Source organism: Liolophura sinensis, chromosome 7 (genome assembly GCF_032854445.1).
Source record: "Liolophura sinensis isolate JHLJ2023 chromosome 7, CUHK_Ljap_v2, whole genome shotgun sequence".
Lineage (NCBI taxonomy): Eukaryota > Metazoa > Mollusca > Polyplacophora > Chitonida > Chitonidae > Liolophura > Liolophura sinensis.
The window spans coordinates 23,426,395-23,447,111 of NC_088301.1; the positions used below are offsets into that span (position 1 = coordinate 23,426,395).

The window sequence follows — 20,717 nt, forward strand, 5'->3', positions numbered from 1 at the left end:
GTTTTGACTCCACATTCGATATTCACACGCATCCGTCCCACAAGCTAAAATTTAAATCTGACTCTGAAAAAATGCTCTGGCAAAGTTTTAAAACAGACCGATCAAGCTGTCTTTTTGTATTTTTAAACAAAATCTCCTTTTAGCTTGTTTGTACTTTGAGGTGAAGTTACCGTTAAGATATATGGACATATAAAAATAGTTGAATGGGTGATACATGGAAAATCCATGCAGACGATGGGGTCTCTGTATGTAAGTATAGGAATTGTACTGCAAGAGGTGGGCATTGGGTTAAAAATTCAGCGTCTTATTCGGTAGACATGAGTTTGATCCCGAGTCTGGTTACGCATGCGTGCTTGACACTGTAAAATTGTCAGTTTTATTCATTCTTCGATGGCTTAACGCTCACTGCAATTAACGGTATATTGATTGTCCCGGTGTGGGTGTAATGCGACTGCATGTATATACATACGGGTAGTGCATCATGTCTGGTGTCACCTGCACGGAAACAGCATAATTGAGAACAATAAGTTTCATATGAGGCACCCAATGTGATATGACCAAAATAGTGTTTAAAGCGACGTTGTATATAGACTATGACCAAAATAGTGTTTAAAGCCACTTTGTATATAGACTATGACCAAAATAGTGTTCAGAGCCACTTTGTATATAGACTATGACCAAAATAGTGTTTAAAGCCACTTTGTATATAGACTATGACCAAAATAGTGTTTAAACGGACGTTGTATATAGACTACTTTAAACAAACAAACAGAAGTGAAACACGAATGATTGTTTTCTTATATAAACTTAATGTGTTGCCTGAAAATCTTAACGGTATATTTTATTACAAGGCGAGTTATGACCAGTCGTCTGTGTGTCAGAAATGGTCGATATTTTTACGGTATTAAGAAGAAATGTATTACATGTACATGTATATATTTTCAAGCTGCCATCTTTGCGATTTTCAAAGATGGCTACATAAAGAACAATGTGAATGTCCATTAATGTGTTTAATTTTCTTCACAATAGCCCATTGTTTAATAACATTTGTGTAACTCTTGCAGTAAGTTTAAATAATTCTGCAATTGTTCTCTTATTTTTGCGTAAATCTGCGTGACATCATGTTATTTATCACAGTTTTAATTTTTGTTTACCCTGATTAAAGTATACAGTGAAGATTATAAACTGTGTAATTGTTACGGCTGCTGAGTTCATGTTCCGTGTAGAGTTAATTCCCTTTAGCCGTAGGAGATGGGACTAATCTTCACACGATGGTCACATCAGAGCATGAAACAATTATGCACTTGTCTGTTAACTTATATCCTTAATATTAAATTAATAATAATAAATTCTTAATTAATCCTTAATAAACCATTTTTGTGCCCCAAGGAGAAGTTTGAGAAGCTTTTTTTTCTAATTTTAAAAACATCCGTGTTAGTTCCAAATACTTATATTTAGACACGAGTCGCAATATATGCTGTGGCGTTACCCACCTGTCCGTCCATCTGTCTGTACACATTTTTATGTTACCACTCTATCCACACAAACTCTTCACTTATAGAGTTTGAAAATTTTAGGGAATCCATGACAGCTTTTATCTATTATTCTTATACCTCTGTATAAGGAATGGGAAAGGGGCGAGCTTTGAGAGAGGGAGCGGGGCTGGTGCATAGAGATCTTGTCCCAATGACCCGGCTATTTATGCATGTCTGGTGCCGTGACAATTCATGGACAGCTGGGGAACACTGGTGATGAGTTCGATTAAGGCGTGGACATCCTCTCATCGATTTCCATGTATTCTTCAAGAAAATGGCCATGTTGAAGAGGTGTTTCACGGACGAATGAATTCTGCGCACAATTCTATTTATATGGTCTTTATAGAATGGTCAACGGCTAAATCTTAAACTCCGCCGTTATAGTCCACTGAATACAGGAGAAATGAAGTGGTCACTTTCTATTGTGCCCAACACAATGGTCTTGGGACAAAGGTTCAAGCTTACGCAATCTGGTCAGTCATGTGGCTCCGCCCGCTTTAGAGAGAAAAGATCGCATGTGCAGTATGTCAAACTATAACACGGGGCAAAGTGCAACGCATCCTTCTCGCGTACAAGACGGAATGTTTGTACGATTATAACTGTCGCTGTGTGTGAAACTGTTGCGGTGTTTGAAATTTACTGGTTGGACATTCGTTAATTGTAATACGCATAACAGTTGTGAACGTACGGAACTATATTACGGACTCCTTCTTTCTCCGTACTTTGTTTTACGTTCGAAATTATATATACAGAGGTAAAGTATTTATTTATTTATTTGTCATTTTATTTCTACACCTGAATATTCGAGCATTTTTCTCTTAGGCCTATGTATCAGGTTTATAGGTGGAAAGAATCGGAATGCCCGAAATCAGTGAACTTTGATACATATATACAGTCTCTAAACACAAAGAGTATATATTTGGTTAACTGAGAATTATAACAAAATCAAAACATACAGCGGAGAAAGTTATGTACCGATAACATGTATACACCTGAGTTCAAGACTGATGCGTTTTGATGATCAATCTGTTTTGCTACCCGGTAGCCTAATTACTTCAGCACAGTAACTTATACAACTTACAAATAGCCCATATCGATATATATATATATATATATATATATATATATATATATATATATATATATATATATTCCCCATATACATATATTTTTTTCATTTATTTGATTGGTGTTTTATGCCATACTCAACAATATTTCACTTATACGACGGCAGCCAGCATTATGGTGGGTGGAAACCGGGCAGAGCCCGGGGGAGACCCACGACCATCCGCAGGTTGGTGACAGACCTTCCCACGTACGACCGCAGAGAAAACCAGTATGAGCTGGATTTGAACTCACAGTGACCACTTTGGTGAGAGACTCCTGGGTCATTACGCTGCACTAGTGCTAACCAAATGAGCCACGGATGCCCCTGATATACATATATATCAATCAGTGGATATTATATAGGCCTACCTACCTGAAAGTCACAGGTCTATAATGTGAATTTTTTTTATTGGTATGGTGACATTACCGTGATTTCATGGAAAGAGTAGTTCGGGTAGCATGGCTGTATATACACGGATGTACACAAGGCAACCCTACAGTGTTTGCATGTACGCCGTGTGTATTAAAGAGGTGATTCATAGTCGGCTGCCGGACAGTTTGAACAAGGTATTGATTAATCGTAATCAAGGGAGAACGGTTAGCCTCAGGGGGGATACAGCCACGTCTTTTGTACCCAGAATATAGGACGTGACCCGTTTATGCCGGTGGACCGTCTTTGACACACGGACATCCCCCGGTCTGCAATCGTTGACCAAATACTTGACAGACTAACAAGATGATGCCGGATTTAGACGCGGGTGTTCACAGCTTTCATTATCCTATCGCATCTGTCTGTCGCATTATCAACCCACAGCCCCTTAATTTAGTTTTTCTTTAGACAGGCTACCCATACTTTAGACTGAATAGATACAAACGTCTGAGTCATACTCTCTGATAGCCCAACATACCGGCACATTTATTATATAGGCCCTACCGGTTTATGTGTATTTTGCTCCACATTGCAGTATATGTTTTGATTATGATATTCTAAAAATTCGGATGCTCATACAATCATTTTAAATTATGATGATGTAGGCCTACCGATAGGTAAGTTAATCAGTGCGATGGATTTTGATTAACATAAATGACGGTATGCAGAAATATGTACAGTTAGACAGCTATGCCTGTAGTGTCAGTATGCGTCACCCGTGCAACGTACGTGCACATTCGTAATTTGTAGCCTACGTTGGTCTAGATGGTTTTAAGTACGATAGCTATGTTTCAGAGTGTCAGTGTTAATTCGTGCTGTTTGGTCAGTGTGTCTAGGCTTCAGCAGAAACATTAAAGTTTGTGTGTGTTTTCCTTTTTGCAGTATATATCATCTACGAACTAACTACTTTCACTTTTATCGTTTGGGATGCTGTGCCTTGATATCTCTAACGTGGCCAAGTAAATGACATCATCTGATCTATCAATAGTAGGGTGCCCTTAAAAGAACCAATCAAACAACGTGTTACAAATTTCGCGGGACGCCCCTAAGGCTGTTGAGAAACTGAGCGTACTCCTCATAATAAAATCATGGCTCCCTTATCGTTTTTGTTATGTTCTCTCATTATATGTCGGTAATTACTAAAATAAGCACGTTTGAATATGGACAGAGGCTAATCAGGATTTATTCTTCATTTGAACATAACAAGGCCTTTGCCTGGTGCATAAACAGAGCAACAGCGGGGGTTATGGGAAGAGCGGTCGAATGAGGTTCAATGTACTCGTGTGTAGACTGACTACACGAGCTCGTACTCGAGGAAGCGGCCATGTTCCCTGAATATTAATTATTTCTGGCGTGATTGTTCTTGGACGGAGTGGAATTTCTCGGCTCAAATGGGTAGAAATGCTGCAAAATGACAACCCTTTCTGGTGACCAAATTTCGTTGTCAGTAAAACAAGCAGATCGGAGCCTGTCGTGTCTGTATCGGGTCACTGTCGAGCTGTCATTCTAATTTTCGCCTCTCCTCTTCGCAGATTAAATGACTGTCGCCGTCTGACGATATGCTGCCTTACCGGCTGGATAGAAATTCACAGTAACCAGCAGATTGCCAGAAAACATGGCACATTTTCCATCTTGGGCCGAGTTCAAGGAATACAAGGACTTCCCGGTTTCCCTCAGCATTCTACAGCTTGATCCAGCGGACCGGGCCGTATTACGAATCGCAGGTAAGCAGATCAAAGGCGCCGACTGTCCGGAAGCTTGTCGGATTTCCTATTTTGATTTTGACGTGATTGAAAATTGAGAGGTGTGAAATGTTTGAATTAATCTGTCTAATACTGACAGACTTTGGCATGGCTTTACCCTCTGGGTAAAAAATACGTACATGCATTTTAAACACCGTAGGTGAAACGATAAATTGTTGTTTTATTCTGTTATAGTATTTGAATGTACCTACCAGTAAGATTATAATATAAATGGAAATCATGACATGGCATTTTACATAGTTTGTTTGAGCATATGACTACTACACAATAATTTGGTTTAAAATGTGGTACATGCACAAGGGCAAGTTATGAAACTAGTTTTATTGATACGGCTAAAATAAGGACCAATGGAAACATCATTTGAGGAAAGAAATCTTGGTACAGTCAGAGTTTTAATAGAGGGACGGGTTATACTAGCGATATATGGTGTGTTCCATTTGACGATCTGACGGCGACTGTCGGCAGATACAGTGGACACCGGAGGATACAGTGGGACGTCCCAGTGTTCCGACTCAAATTTGTGTCGAGTTCTGTAAGCATAGACACACGCCATCAACTTCACTGAGATCGGATTCCGTGGAGGCAGTGGTGCCACTGGTCTCTATCTGAGTGGTATCGCTCAGGGCATTTCTGCAGTTTCCTCATATATTTTGTGTATTGTTTCTTAAATAAGCCATGTGTGAAGCCCCAATTAATTCATGCCAAGGTCAGTGCCAACCATGCATCTCAAATTGAGTTGTCAAATATTTTGAGGCATTACTGAGTGAGACAGCCAGATGTCATAAATATTGTTCTGATATAAACGTGGGTATGCCGTATGACTGATGAGAAGTGGGGTGGAAACAAGTATAAAAGCGTCACTCTGTTAGTCTGTTAATACAACCCATGTCATGTGGTTTCTCATAACCGGTGCGTTGAATAAACTAGCCTGCACAGCAAAGTCCAATACACATCTACATGTATGGATGCTCAAGCTCAGACCTCCATCACAATGCATATAGAGAGTTACTGCATTTAAGAAAAGAAAAAGTCTGCATGCTGTTTTTACTCAACGCCCCCAAATACACTTTGAGCTAAACTGCTGAATTTTGAGGCAGCTTGTATAAGTCAAAAGTGCAAGTTCAAGAGATAGATATAATTATTGTAACCCTGTGGCTCATGCTGGAGATTGGGGCTGGACATCCTGTGTATGCTACAGGCTAATTATTATGCAAGGGGTCACAGATGGTTGCTGTGTCAGATGGAAGAACTTAGTGCAGTGACTTCAGTGGACTGGGCTTAAAGCTACTACGGACTTTACAGTTTATAGTAGTGGACATATTTGAAGGGGTGTATATTTGTGCATGTGACCGTTTTTAATATTGCTCTAAATAAAGGCATCATATACGACTACGTGTCAGAAACATTTGTTTTCTTTATATGCCCTAAAATTTGCCTGAATTATAAAAGGGTACATTTTTAGAGCCATTTAAAGGTCATATTAACCTAGACGCTGAAACTTCCGAAAATACCCCCCAAAATAAAGCAAAAAAAACAAAAACAAACAAACAAAACAAAACAAACAAACTCAGTGCATCTAAAGATGATTAGTTCTAACTGAATCAAGTAACATAAGTGGCTTAGTCATAGATGGAATTTTGGGTCAAGTATATCTACCAAAAATCCAGGGTTTTGAGAGAGTGCGCTGTAGACATATGCCGTAAACACATATATATATATATATATATATACACATTTTGTATGTATAAACTGTATACATATAGATTACTCAGTGTTACCATCCTTCATTTTTTTGATCAGCAGAAAAATATGATGAAAACCTGATAATATGATTAATATGATAATTTGTCATGATCTTTTAAATATTTTGTGGTGTAATGTACACATGTAAAGTTTTTTGACCCTGTGTAAGGGTAAACTTGAAGTTCATCCCAATTTCTTCCTTGTAATAGGACAAACGGTAAAAAATAACTGAAGTGATATACCATAAATAGTATATTATATAAGTATGAATTTATAGAACATCTATGTTACAATTACAGATATTGTGTGCATTATTGCCATTCAGAGCGCTTTAAATCAGTTCAGTGAGTTTCCTCAAGGCTGCATAAATGAAGATAAATTGTATGTACCTGTCGTTTTACACTATTCTGTGGATTAATAGTGGTGAAACTGGCTGTGTTAAGCTGACCCTCGACGTGGCAATAGGTCTGGATAAGACAGCTGCAGACTTACAAACCAGATGTTCTGATGTTAACCACACAAATGTACTCCATAAAAAAACGTATATTGTGGGATAATGCAGGGGGGTCACAGACTCTGAGGTGTAAACATAGCCCTGCTGGGGTGGGCAGTCCTTGATGGCTTGAACATGTCCTTAATATCTCTCCCTCTGCCTCACTATATAACCAAAGATAAGAAAAAAACACTACGACCCTTTAGTACTTGTGCATGAGTCAGTCAAATAGAGTGAGTGAGTGAGTGCTTGGGGTTTAACGTCGTACTCAACAATTTTTCAGTCATATGACGACGAAGGAATCATTAGGGTGCATGTACGTGTAATGAAATGAGGGAGTTGTCTGTCAGTAGTGGATTACAAGTACGGATGTACATGTAGTACAAAATTCATTAAAATGTGCGACACCAAGATGCATGTAGATATATACAATGTATAAGTTTGTATAATATACGTGTTGCAAGTTTTCCATATGTGTCTCTGACTTAAGAATTTTTCACTTATGAAGTCAGTTTTATTGATGGCGAAACAAAACTCGAATGCCAGGTGTAAACCTCCAACCTTTGGCAAGTTACTGATCAACTTTCCCAAGTGTGATGCACTGATGTGCATATCATATTGGTGGAAGACAAGTGGCCTTTAAGAACTACAGATGTTAGACTGCAGAAATAGTTTTTTAAGTGTTGTTGACAGCTTATTGCCACCAAATAGTGAATATTGGAAGCATTATAGTGGATGTGTTAGAAGAAATTAATGACAGGGTTTGTGATAATGTTTTGTATGATGGCATTCACTTGTACACATGGGGATAGTCAAGTGGTCACATAAGTTGTGGACTTGGGTAGTGTCTTTATGCTGCCCTGTGACATGGGGTAGATCACTGCATCACGGAAGTACATGTGCCCACCAGTCTCTGGGGGCTGTTTCTTACAGGGGTCGTAACGTTATGGTGGCCTAATAACGTTACACCGGCCTAATCACCATGGTGTCGCATACTGATGGCATACCTCTGCCTTGGCATTAGCGACTGGTGTAAGGTTATGACCCCTTTGAGAAACAGCCCCCTGATTCGTAAGTGTAGACCAACTGTAGTATCTGCAATAAATAAAAGAAGACCATAAATGTATAAATTATCACGTATTTTGTCCATCGCTTAATTGTGAATTCTGTTGGTTTGATCAACTTATGACCTACATGATTGTATAGCATAATCAGTACATCAGTTGCTGTGTCATGATATATTTATAAGCATTATGTTTTTCCACAATTATAAACCGGACCAAAATGAATATACCTTACTCTTCTCAAAATTTATAAATGTATAAATTATATTATTACATAGTGTGTATGTACATGCAATTCTGACAGACAGTACTAGAAGATACATGTATGTACTTGTACAGTCCACAAGTAGATTAGTTACATTCCGCAGAAAGGCTCCATATCTGACGATGTGTTATTGCACAATTTTCTGACTTTTGAGCGTCGTTATATTTCAATTGTGTCTGAATCCAGGGTCGAAGAACATAGATACCTATGTGTTCTGCCTGCTTATGTTTCATATTGACCTTCAGTTCCGCTGTCTGTTGGAAACACCTGCTGACCTCTACCTCTGAGGTCAAGGTGAAGGTCACTCAGCTCATTTAGCTTTCAGGTGAGGCTACCGGGGGGGGGGGGGGGGGGGGGGCTGATATATTCCTGCCATCTTGTAGTGAGATGACAAGGGGGAATAAGTGTGCTAGACTGTACAAAGGCAGCACTGACAGAGACATGATGGAGTAGAAAGGGATGTGTTCAATGATGCGTGCCAGTGATTGTGGCAGCTCTCTCTTCAGAACCCTCCAGCGCTGCCATGTAGCAGGCGCAGAGAAATTTGTGTCACATTTTACAACATAAAATTTCCTTTGAACTATACATTCGTACATGATCAAAATTAAAAGGAAGGTCATGTACATGAATTTAATTCAAACTGAATGTTTTATACTTGTAGTTGTTGCACATTTTGCCAATGTTAAGTACAGTTCTTCTCAAGAACTAAATGATAAATTGAATGGTGATTTTGATTTCGAAAGGATAATTTTTTTTTTTTCAAAATAAAGTATGAGTAGTTTTTTTTTGTATCTATACTCTAGATTATTAAATAATTGGAGCTAGTTTAAAAGATGCACATGTACATTTTTGTCCCAATATTGGTGAGAAAAACTGAGATATTTACATGTACCAGTGATTTCCAATTGGACATTTGATATTCATTTTTTGAAAACACAGTTTTAAGAAGTCATAAAAAAGAAGACTTCCAATTACATCCTAGCAACTTTCAGTGAAGAAGTTTGGTTGGCGTTGAGTGAGGTGCAGTTGTTTGACCCTGTATAACATGTATAACTTTTTGCTCCACTCTAAAAAGTTATTGTTAAAAATTGAAGTAACATTCCATACATTGTAAAACACCATTTAAATGAAATAATAAACGTATGAGGCCTTATTTTGATCCCCTGTTAATATGCCAGTTTGTTGCATTGCCAGGAAATATCTTGGCAGATGGTAAGTGTTAGAAGGATGTAACTAGGGATTGATGATCAGATCTTGTTTGTCATTAATCAATAGAGAGATGTTCCTTGTTGCTCGAGACAACATGACTGACATGTAAGAAGGAAGCGTGAGAAATGTTCTAAAGTCTCCGCCGTGTTTCCATGGCTTTGGAATGTCCATGTTTCTCCTAGCTCTCTAAGTTGATCTGCATGTAATCCTTGAGTCTTGGTTGTGCCAATATTACCCCTATTAAAACGCCTTCCTCTAGACTGGCAGGTTTCAGGCCTTCAGACAGCAATATCTCACTGTCAACATAATATGCCCCATATACCTTTATATCTGCCAGCTGTTGAATATTCATGAGGCCTGCCCTTCCCCCCCTTGTTACTCAGCCAGGAGAGAGGCTATTTCTGTACACCATTGATACACCATTTGGGACCTCACTTATTCCTGGGGGTGGTCTGGTAGTGCTGCACCAGTACCAACAACTTGGTGGAGTTGTATTTAGACTGGTCCACTTTTGCCTGAAGGCCTGTGACTAGTTTGTAAAGGTTGTTGTGAGCCTTTGGCAGGCTGTAAGTTTTTAGTTTTTCGGGACCAGGCTGCCTTAGCCGGGAATATCTGACAGCTAGCCAGCCAGCCAGCCAGCATGCCTGCCTGCCTAGACTGGTACATGAGAACCCTGTAGACTGGAATCTACCTGTGTTGTAGATATCAATTCATACCTGTACTGGGTTCCAGGGGGAGGGGTATGCCCGCTAGTACTAGTCTACGTGTTTATATTGTGACAAGGTGTGACGATTGTATACATACCTGACATACACTGGAGAAGGGCAATTGTTTGATGGCAGCGCCACCAGTATATACCCAGTAACAATAGGACAATGTTGTAACAATTGTTGTCAGCTGTGACAAATGCACCATTACTGAGAATGGTGTGAACAGTGGAGAAAAGGTACATTAATTCAGACCTAAGCAAGAAGTACGGAAAAATTGTTACCTGGTCGCTGATTGACGTGTGCGGCCCGGGGCCTGTGGTCAGCATGACTGTGTTATAATATACTGCGTAGTGACCAGACCTCCTGACTCCTACCCTGCGTTATTTCCACCTCAGGTAACTAGGTTATATGACTGGGGGCTATATAGGAGCCTGTATGAAATACCGGTCGGGTAGGAATCTCTTACCTGGCTACAAGAATAATCAAGGGGTCTCCCCTTCTGACCAACCAGAACCTTGCCTTACCACCTTGAGATATCCTCACAGCTCGACTGACAACTGCCATTCAGTGTGACGACAAGACACCACTGACAATACAGGGCCACATTCTTTCTGGATCGCCCGAAATCAAAACTGGTCTCTCCAGAAAGCGGCTTGGTGACAAGCTTTTTGATATGCTGGGTGGTGCTCCGAGGGACTGAGGAGGCTTAACCTAGCTGACGGCACAACTGGGTAGCGAAATCTCACCTGTTATCTTAGGAGGGACAAGAGGTGGTCTTAAGGCCAAGCCATGACCTGAGGATGACCACATTTACAGACTCACAGTGAAGACAGAGAGTTTCTGATCAAGACACCACCAATCATGGAGCAGGATTTCACATTTTACGAAAACAAATACAGCACCATAAGCAGCAGTAGTAGCCGCACCAGCAAGGCTGGGAGTTTCAACGCCTACAGCACCTTGCCTTCTGGTTTCTCCAGCACCGGCACTGGCACCGTCCAGTCAGGTTTCACCAACTACAGCACACTGCCTGCTGGTGCCACCTTCAACTCACATCAGCCTAAGAAATACAACAATTACGACCTGAACACTCAAGGAGCAGTGGTAACTGGTTTCAACAGTTTCGGAGCCGAAAATGCAGTTGTTTACAACAACTATGCCCCGGTGGATGGTGCTTCTTATAACCACAGCGATGCCCAGGACGTTAAGGTCTTCAGCGAGACCATGTCACCTTTCGACCCCACCCTCAAAATGCCTGATCCAATGCGAAAGTATGAGATTGCCAGAGCTAAGGAAACAGGTATAGATGCAGCTACATTTAAATGAGGTGTAAAAGATATATGTATTCTGTATGTACAAGTGTACAAAACAGAATGGTCATGGATTCACTTAGAAGTTGTAAGATCTAAAAACTAAGAAAACATTTGAACAAATTAAGAGTCGTGCAGAAAGTGAGTAGTGGAAATCACTTGTTAGAGTATTTATGAATTTAGCAAGACAAGTCTGCATGATCATAATGATTCATTATGTATCTACTTGTATATGTGTGACCCAGAATTTTAAATGTGATGACTCATCACAATTGATCTCGTGCCAGCTAACCAACTATACATGTATTGAATGAATTCGTTGACTGTTGAATGTGTGTTTTTACATAAAATAATTTGACACTTTGAATAAGCTGACTTATTCGTTTAGGTGAATTTTAAACAGCCTGAACATTTTACATGCTTGAAAGGCCTATCTGATTGAGATCGTAACTCTGGTTAATAGAGAGTTACAAGTTTCTGGATTTGGAACGACGATATTCTTTTTTTTTTTTTTTTTTTTTTGGGTTTTGTTATCTTGGAATGATGCGATGGTCATTTAGTAATGCTTACTAGTGGCTTTGATATAATCAAGATGGCATCTAATCCAGTCTGTCAGATATATACAGATCACGTATGTGTTCAGAAATCAGGGTTAAGTCTACCATATGGTCTACATATGGTCTACAACACATACACATGTATATATTCAGGTCTGTAAACATGTTGTTATCACGCCACCACTGGAATTCTCCTCTATGCCCTTCAGAGTAAAAGCATTGGTATTAACATGGAAGTCTGTAACAGTTGTTTTATGTAATAATATGAACTTTTTCACCTCCGTGATTGGCTTGTTCCCATATTCTCATAGACTCAGTGCGATTAGGATTTAGCCTTTATGTTAAGCAACATAACAGTTTGCTTGACTTTTACACCACATTAGAAAGAGTTTGGCATATGCCAATCTGCACTGTTATAACATAGTGCAAGGCTTATGTGTACTGTGGTCTTTATACTAGATGTAATATAACTGTATATATGTACATGTATTGTACAGTTGCATGTATAGACAAGATTTCATGAAGTCTACCACATTTACTCTTTTCATTATGGGCCTACATTATTAACCAATTGCCCTCTTGCATGGAGACGCAAAATGCCACCGACGATATTTTCTCGATAAATAATGTAAGGGCCTAACCTCATTCAGAAAGGCTGGTTACATGAAAGGGTTTGTTTATCTTTTACAGACAAATGTGGCACTTCTGGGAGTGCACATGTACATGTATGCAGCTATAGCATTACATAAATTTGCACTAAAGACTCATAACCACTGGCTATACATGTATATATTTGTATCTAAATGATGTGTTCCTATATATATGTCACATGGTGAATCCCATTTCCTGTGGCTGGTACAAAAGGCTTGTGCACACATATTTAAGAGCAGGGGTTAGGCCCACCACTCACATGTGTTAGTACTTACATCATTTGTGGGTGTGAAATCTGGCATGAATTTCTACCTGGTGGGCAGGCCACTGTGGAAATGCAGAGGAAATTGAAGTTCATCACAAATTTGTATTGATTGGTGTTAGCTTACATGGAAGATACACCTCTCTAGGGATAAAGTATATTTATGTATTTATTTGATTGGTGTTCTACGCCGTACTCAAGAATATTTCACTTATACCACGGCGGCCAGCATTATGGTAGGAAACAGGGCACAGCCCGGGGGGAAACCCACGACCATCCGCAGGTTGCTGGAAGACATTCCTACTAATGGCCGGGGAAGAAGCCAGCATGAGCTGGATAAAGTATAGATGTTATTGTGTATTAACTTCCACTGACTTAAGTAAACATTGCCTAGCTGAGCAATATGGTCTAAAATTTCCTCGAGATTAAGCAGTTATCAGGTTGGATCACAAATATGATAATGTGTACATGCATGGCATGTACATGCATATATGTACATCCAGTTAAGAATTCAATGGTTGCAAAATTGTGACCACTTGCAGGCCATACTTTTTCTTATTGCCTTTTCACACCCTGTTATGCATGATTGGGGTTAATCTGCTTTCCTGTTTCACTGATATCACAATATTTGTTACCTTAGATTGTAGTCTGTGGAAAACTCACACTTACAGACGTCATTAATCTTGACACATTAGCGCAGATTTTTGTTTTGTTTGAAATCGCAAGGTTTACATGTATAGCGTCCAGTACATGCCTTTGAATAACATCTATAAAGATATTTATGGTTGCTTTACTCTTGAGGGTGGACATGATTAAAACACATTTGTGAAAAATTCCTGGTTTCATTAAAAAGTACAACATAAATATATTACATGAGCTGATGTAGTATTCGTGACAGATGTGTAGGCTCTGCAGTTGTGAGTTAAATGATCAGAATTTTCAGGTTCTTGTTTTACCATGATATGATGTTAAAAACAATCATAAAACATCATAAATATATTACATGAGCTGATGCAGTATCCGTGACAGATGTGTAGGCTCTGCAGTTGTGAGTTAAATGATCAGAATTTTCAGGTTCTTGTTTTACCATGATATGATGTTAAAAACAATCATAAAACATCATAAATATATTACATGAGCTGATGTAGTATTCGTGACAGATGTGTAGGCTCTGCAGTTGTGAGTTAAATGATCAGAATTTTCAAGTTCTTGTTTTACCATGTTATGATGTTAAAAGCAATTGCCTGCATAAAATGTTTTGGCACATGAATGAAACAATATCTTTATAGTGAGCTTTTTTTGCACTGACTTTGGAGGAAGTTATTATTGCTTCTGTTCAAATGTTTTTTGAAAAGTTCTTGTACATAAGCCTATTATGAGAGACGACTCGAGGATAAGTGCTCTGGGCACGAACATTTGGGTAACAGTTGTTTTGAAATGGCGTGTCTGTTTCTAGTAATTCTCTTGTAGTTATATTTTATTCATGCAGTTTACCCGTATATACATTATAAGCTCTTTGTCTGTTACATACCCATGTCGTTCAGTTTCACTGTTTACCTGCTTATACATTATATTTTCTCACCTGCTCTTTTATGTCTTTGCAGATGAAAGAGATGCGGTCCAAAAGAAAACATTTACGAAATGGGTGAACAAACATCTGCTAAAGGTAGGAGTGTAGTGTCAAGATCGTGAGGGGTCATGTGACAATACTAGAGAGGTCCTCTAGGGCCACATACGTCAAGACGTCATGAACAAAAGCTTTTCAAACATTGGGGGTTAGGGATGGGGGGGATTGGACACTCCAACACAACACCCTAGCAAACATTGGTAATACATGTGCAGACTAAACACATCATTATTAGGTAGAGGAAGGGACATGACTTAGCGATAGCTGTAACTTAACAGGGTGGACCTGAGTGGACATTTCACCTCATGTGTGACTTTTAATGTGATGGTAATGTTTGACTAAAGCTCTGGAAATGTTGAATTTTCTTCTGCTAATACCTCTGCCTGGCAAAAACATTTGATTCAGGTTGACCATATATTAAGTGTGTTGTTGTGTACCTGAGGTTTAGAAGATATGATTGCTGGCCTGTTAACAGGCACTTGGTGTCATTCCATGAGAAGAGTCATTTTGGCTTTGAACTGCACTGTGGTTTTGAAGAAGTAGAAAACCTTTAATGCAAGTTCAGGTCCAATATGTGCAGTCTTCTGTGCTTTCTGTCAATAGTTAGAATTTCTGCTGGCTGTGTTTGTAAGTTAATAGTTTCAAAATTACATGGATATTACCTTTGTCAATATTTGTCACTGGTTTGCCTGAACTGGAATTGTGTCCCTATGGAGCAAAACTGAATTTAGAATCATTTTTCAGTTGCTGAATAAACTTATTTTTTTAATGCATTTTTGTGCTGGAAGAACTTAAAACATGGTATTTGTGTGCTGAAGCACATTGTATCAAACACACTCCTTTGAGTTCATTGCCCTTAAAAAGTGGTTTGAAAGAAAAAAGCTTTCAAGATTCTTGTTCTTATATTTAAAACTATTGCCCTAAATATACTTTTTTTCCATTCTCTGATTTCATACAAATTCTGCTTTTGTCAGTTCAGACATATATACAAGTGTACAAACTGGTTTCATTGTATTCTACATGGCTGTCACTATTAAACTGTAGTGGACTTCCTGTACATACCCATGAAGGACAGAGCAGTTATAAACAGGGTTCGGCTTTTACTCCCAATACCTGTGCAAATATAAGACAGTCAGTGGAGGATTAAGGTGAAGTGTGTGGGAGCAGTGTGGAATGTAGACTCTTTGCTCCAAGTAATTACTGCACAATATCTGTAGATGTGTTAGGGGTGTTTGTATAAAACAGAAGGTTAAAATTAAGGAGTGGGAGGGCACTGGTTGCTGGAAGCTTGTTTTTTTTTTTTTTTAGGTGCTTTTAATTGACCAGAGTATACTGTGTTAAGATGGAATTACTAATGACACATGTACATGCAGCTCAGTAGCTTTTATATTGTACAAACGCCAGGTCTGTTGTTTGTTGTTCTGTGTTTAAATTCCCTTTTTTCCTGCGTTCAGTGCATGAGACTCCATCTTGAGTAACTCATACTTATATTGGTCAGGTAAATTCACCTGAAAATTGCATTTTTAGAGGCCAAGAAATACCTTAAAGTTCCACGTTTTTCTGCAGAAAGTTTCATTTTTTCCAAAAGATGACTAGAACATTTCACAATATGTGTGACTTAGTCATGGAGAAAATTTTGTGCCAAATACACAAAGTTGTGGCCAGACCATTTCTTATCTACTGTCTTTCGGACTACACGTATGACAAGTACTATGCTACAGTACATGTAACAGCCCATGTACAGATGAACATCACAGACCGGTAAACTCGCTGAGTGTTCACGAGGGTTATAACTGAGGGTGACAGTCTCAAAGCTGCAGGGCAGGAATAACCTGTTGTTACAACTTGTACAAACTCAACCTAATAAGGATAGGGGCCACATGTACACATCACTGCTAATGAGTGAGGGTAAACAAACAACCTCTGAAAAAGAGTAGAGATTAAAAAAAAATTTGAAATTTCTCTAACAGGACCCAGGTCAGTTTGCTTTGCAACATGTTTGCGAAGGGTTTTTTTTTTGGTGTTTACCTGTACATGTAGTATGATCTCTCCGAAGGCTAAGTATTATCTTGTTCCAGATGTACTGCGACATCTTGATTTCTCAGTAATTTGTGATTAATAAATTATTACTTAGTATGAAGGATCTCTATTTAGTGCATACACATATGCTTTTCTGTAACATTCATCTTGAGTAAGTTGTAAAAATGCAAATTTGCATCTATATTAACAAAGTAACTTGGCCAAAATATAAATCATAATGTGTGAAGAGATTTTTCAGTCAAAAGAGTAACAGCAGAGGGGTGTAAATTATTTTATAGTGTTTGGACTATTAAAATGTTACACAGAAAGAAAGGAGAGAATATGCAGTCAGAGCCTTAACAAAAGATACCTGTACCTGTTCATGAAAAGGTGAAATATTGTGTGAATGTTTGCTCCAGGAATGCTATACGACATGGACAGTGAGCACTTAATTCCGATGGACAAATATGGATTAAGAAATTATACAACCAATGAGCTTGTATGTCTGACAGGCATGTATGGATTGTAGACATTTGCCTGAACATCTGATCGCTATCATTCTGGCTGCAGGCATATGTACATGTGCCGAGACGTACAGCACTGAAGATAAGAACCGATGAGGTATTTATAGTGCCTTCATCAAGCCATGGAGCTTATGACTTTAATACTGTAAATATATTTGTACATGTAATAGAACAGCCTACATGTAATATATAATCTCTGAGATTCATGCGCAAAGCAAACCGTGTTATCTGATATTCGGACATTCTTCTCAGTTACAACACAAATTTAGCTGTACAGTGCATATTGGTACATTTGTGCATGTAAAGACCCACGGTTGCTCATACTCAAACAAGCACAAAAACAACTACCCAAAAAGAACTACCTCCCTCTAAAACTCCCTCCAGGAATTTGGTCTTAAGCTTTCGGACGTTCCAGAAATGCAAATATATGTGTACATGATAACTATTCATTTTATTCATTCCTTTTTTAATATTTCATAAATGACATTATCAGTTAGATATTGCAAAGATTAATGTTAAAAAAGCTGTTAAAACAGAAAACTGGAGTTCGTGTACATGTATTCTTGCATGTAACTCCTGTACATGGGTTTCAATGTTAGACATTGTAGATGTGGCAGTTAGGTAATAGGGCATCTAGCTGTGTATGCTATTAAGAGAATTATTATGTCTTTTGTCTCAGTAAAAGTAGGTTTATTTGCTGTTCTGTGATATCGTGTTGAACTATCGTGGTACAGTACAGGTAATCAGTTGTAAATGACGTAACAAGTTTATGATAGATCAGAGTTTTTGATAGAGTAATGACAATGGCTAGGAGCCAAGAGCTAAAACAATTACTGTGTGTTTGACAATGAAGGTACAAAAGCGTGCTAACCTGCTAATGGTGTGCTGAGTGAAGTGTAATAGACAGGTGTGTATAAGTGTGTACACTAGTTACTCGTCAGTTGTTTCTGGGGTAACATTCCAGCGGGGAAGTCATTGGAGAAACATGGCGGTGTACAAGGAGTGTTCCAATTTACACAGATTCCCACAGATAACATCAAAGTTTTAATGTGGCCACCAATTTAGACAAACAACATGTAGCTTAACAGAGTTGTACACGTATTGGAGGTTAGTGAAGAAAAAGTCCTCCAGTGAATTCAGCTGGCTCAGCTATTTTTACTGTAGTACAATCCGGTCAGGCTGGTTTGAAATCCTGTTCAGAAAAGCCAAACATAAAAACAGATTTGCATAATAAAAAAAACAGTCAAGCCTTAATTTATGCTTCGTATTGTTGTATATAGACAACCTTGACAGGGATTTGTAAAATTTAAGGCGAACTTGTTTGTCATGATTCCTGTAGGTAAATGACATGTTTTGATGAACCAGTACAAATTTGGCTAAACCTTTTAAATGAATTGTGGGACCTGTCAATCATTAATGCTTGTGTAGCTTTGATATGGAAATAAAATGCGGTGAAGTTTTTGCTATGATTGGGTTGGGTGGGGGGGGGCACCTTGGGAAGGGTTGAAACAATTAAGATTGAAATATTTGCAATAACAAATCTATTTTGGGGCAGATATTGTCATAACAGTTGGTGGTAATGGTTTGTTCCTGGATGTTAAACATCATTGTGCCTGGCTTCCTCATACAAAAATATTTTAAAATGAGAAAGAAAAAAAATTCCCTAAGCAAAGTCATTGGGCGCAAAGATTTGTTTACAGTACAGGTGCAGATAGTGCTCTTTTAAATCATCACTAGTAAATAATGAAGCAGTTACTTGTAGAAGTGTTATTGGTCACTTTAAGAAATAGATGTGGGCAAATTGTTTCTCTCTGCTGAACACTTTTTGAGTTGAAATATAATATCTTCCTTAGTCTCCTTGTACATACATTAGGGAAGGTTTGTAAGTCAGAAAAGTATGCATTGAAGCCTATGATATGCCTTTGAAAAAGCAAGATGATTCACTGTCGTTTCTTATTGATAATGGTGTGGTTCTTAACACTGAGAGAAGCCAGAACGTGTTGAAATTCAGCGTACTGATGTTACCTCAGTGATTTATGGACCCTGGATCCATCTCTCTTTGTCACACATGATTGACTTCTAACACTGGGCCAGCATTTTTATGACACCAGCTGTTTTGTCACAAGGAAATGTAAATTTGACCTCAAACTCCCACTGGATTTTAATACTTTGTAAAAGGCTATGTAATCTGAGGAAATGGAGGTTGACTGTTTTTTTGAAGTCCATAAAGTTATTGATGCATGGATTAGTTGCTGGGGAAGTACTTATAGCCAGTTATTCCATATGAGTTGTGAATGTTAGTCTGTACCAACGTTGGAACATAAATGTACTGTTATTCATTAACAAGTAGCTGCTTAAGAACTGTTCCCAGATGGAGATGAAAAAAACATATATAAGTCAAAATCAGCGCAAAAAAATTTTGAATCAGCGTGAAAAAGATAGGCTCAATTCATTTTCGAGTAATCACTCTTGATTCATATCATTTCATTTTTGTAACCAAATTGCTTATTTATTCAGAACAGATATCCTAAAACTAAATAATATGAAAGAATGAATGAATGATTATGGCTTAACGCCACACCCACAGTATTTCAGCCATATCGTGGTGAGAACATATTTAAATCAAGAAGCCATGAGATTTTAAAGAACATCAGTTTGTAAGCTTACAGGTGAAGTTGGATCTATGACAGGAACAGAAATATCACATTGTGGTGTTACATTTTATGCATACATATACCAATCACAGCTCTTTATGAGTGGAAATTTTGACAGTGGCATGTAGGACTAAGCAAATAGTGCAAGAATAGCTTTAGAAAAGTAATGCTTGTATGAAATATAATGTACATGTGTCAAAACTTTCCAGATGCCTTTCTGACAACTGAGCGAACCATTTTGGACTGCTTTAGAAATTGAGATTCACACATGCCCTCTTTTTCAAACGCAACGTGCCATTTACAGTAAGTCTACCAAAGTGTGTACGTGTGTTACGTGCATAGTAATATCATACATGTATGTAACGTCACAATGACCCAGGAGCTCCCACCATAATGCTAGCCACTGTGGTAAAAGTGAAATATTGTTGAGTACAGCGTAAAACACCAATCAAATAAATAAATGTTGCATGTATACTTGTTATGATTCATATATTATCTCTAGCTTCCACAACATCTTAAAATTTTACCAATACCTAAGATTTTGTATGTGTGTGAAATAGTGTGGCTGGCATGTGTCAAGTTGGCATTGATAAGGCACAGTGTTTGGTAAATATTTGAGTTTTTGTAGAGTATTTTGACAATGATAAGATATTGTATAGTGTGAAAGATTTGACATTGACAAACTCACATCTACAGTTTATTTTGACTTTGATACAATTCACATGCGGGATGTTTTGGACTTGATAAAGCACAAATTCTTGGATAATGTTTTGTGTTGATAACATCAGTTCTAC

The 20,717-nt window shown here is 38.3% G+C and overlaps 1 protein-coding gene across 12 annotated transcripts in view; it reads left to right on the forward strand.

Moving 5' to 3' along the window:
• Nucleotides 1-20,717, forward strand: part of LOC135471433 (microtubule-actin cross-linking factor 1, isoforms 1/2/3/4/5-like) — a 164,846-nt gene that overhangs the window by 5,400 nt on the left and 138,729 nt on the right. For 8 of the 12 annotated variants that reach the window (XR_010444439.1, XM_064750666.1, XM_064750668.1 and 5 more), the window contains exons 1-2: nucleotides 10,192-11,619; nucleotides 14,704-14,765. Coding sequence is in view for 11 of the 12 variants with exons in the window: in XM_064750666.1 (XP_064606736.1) it covers nucleotides 11,181-11,619; nucleotides 14,704-14,765 (501 nt within the window). In the remaining variant the exon portion in view is untranslated. Of the gene's footprint in view, nucleotides 1-4,391; nucleotides 4,500-4,604; nucleotides 4,797-10,191; nucleotides 11,620-14,703; nucleotides 14,766-20,717 lie in introns of those variants that run through there. The other 4 variants (XM_064750670.1, XM_064750673.1, XM_064750671.1 and 1 more) reach the window with 2 other exon arrangements.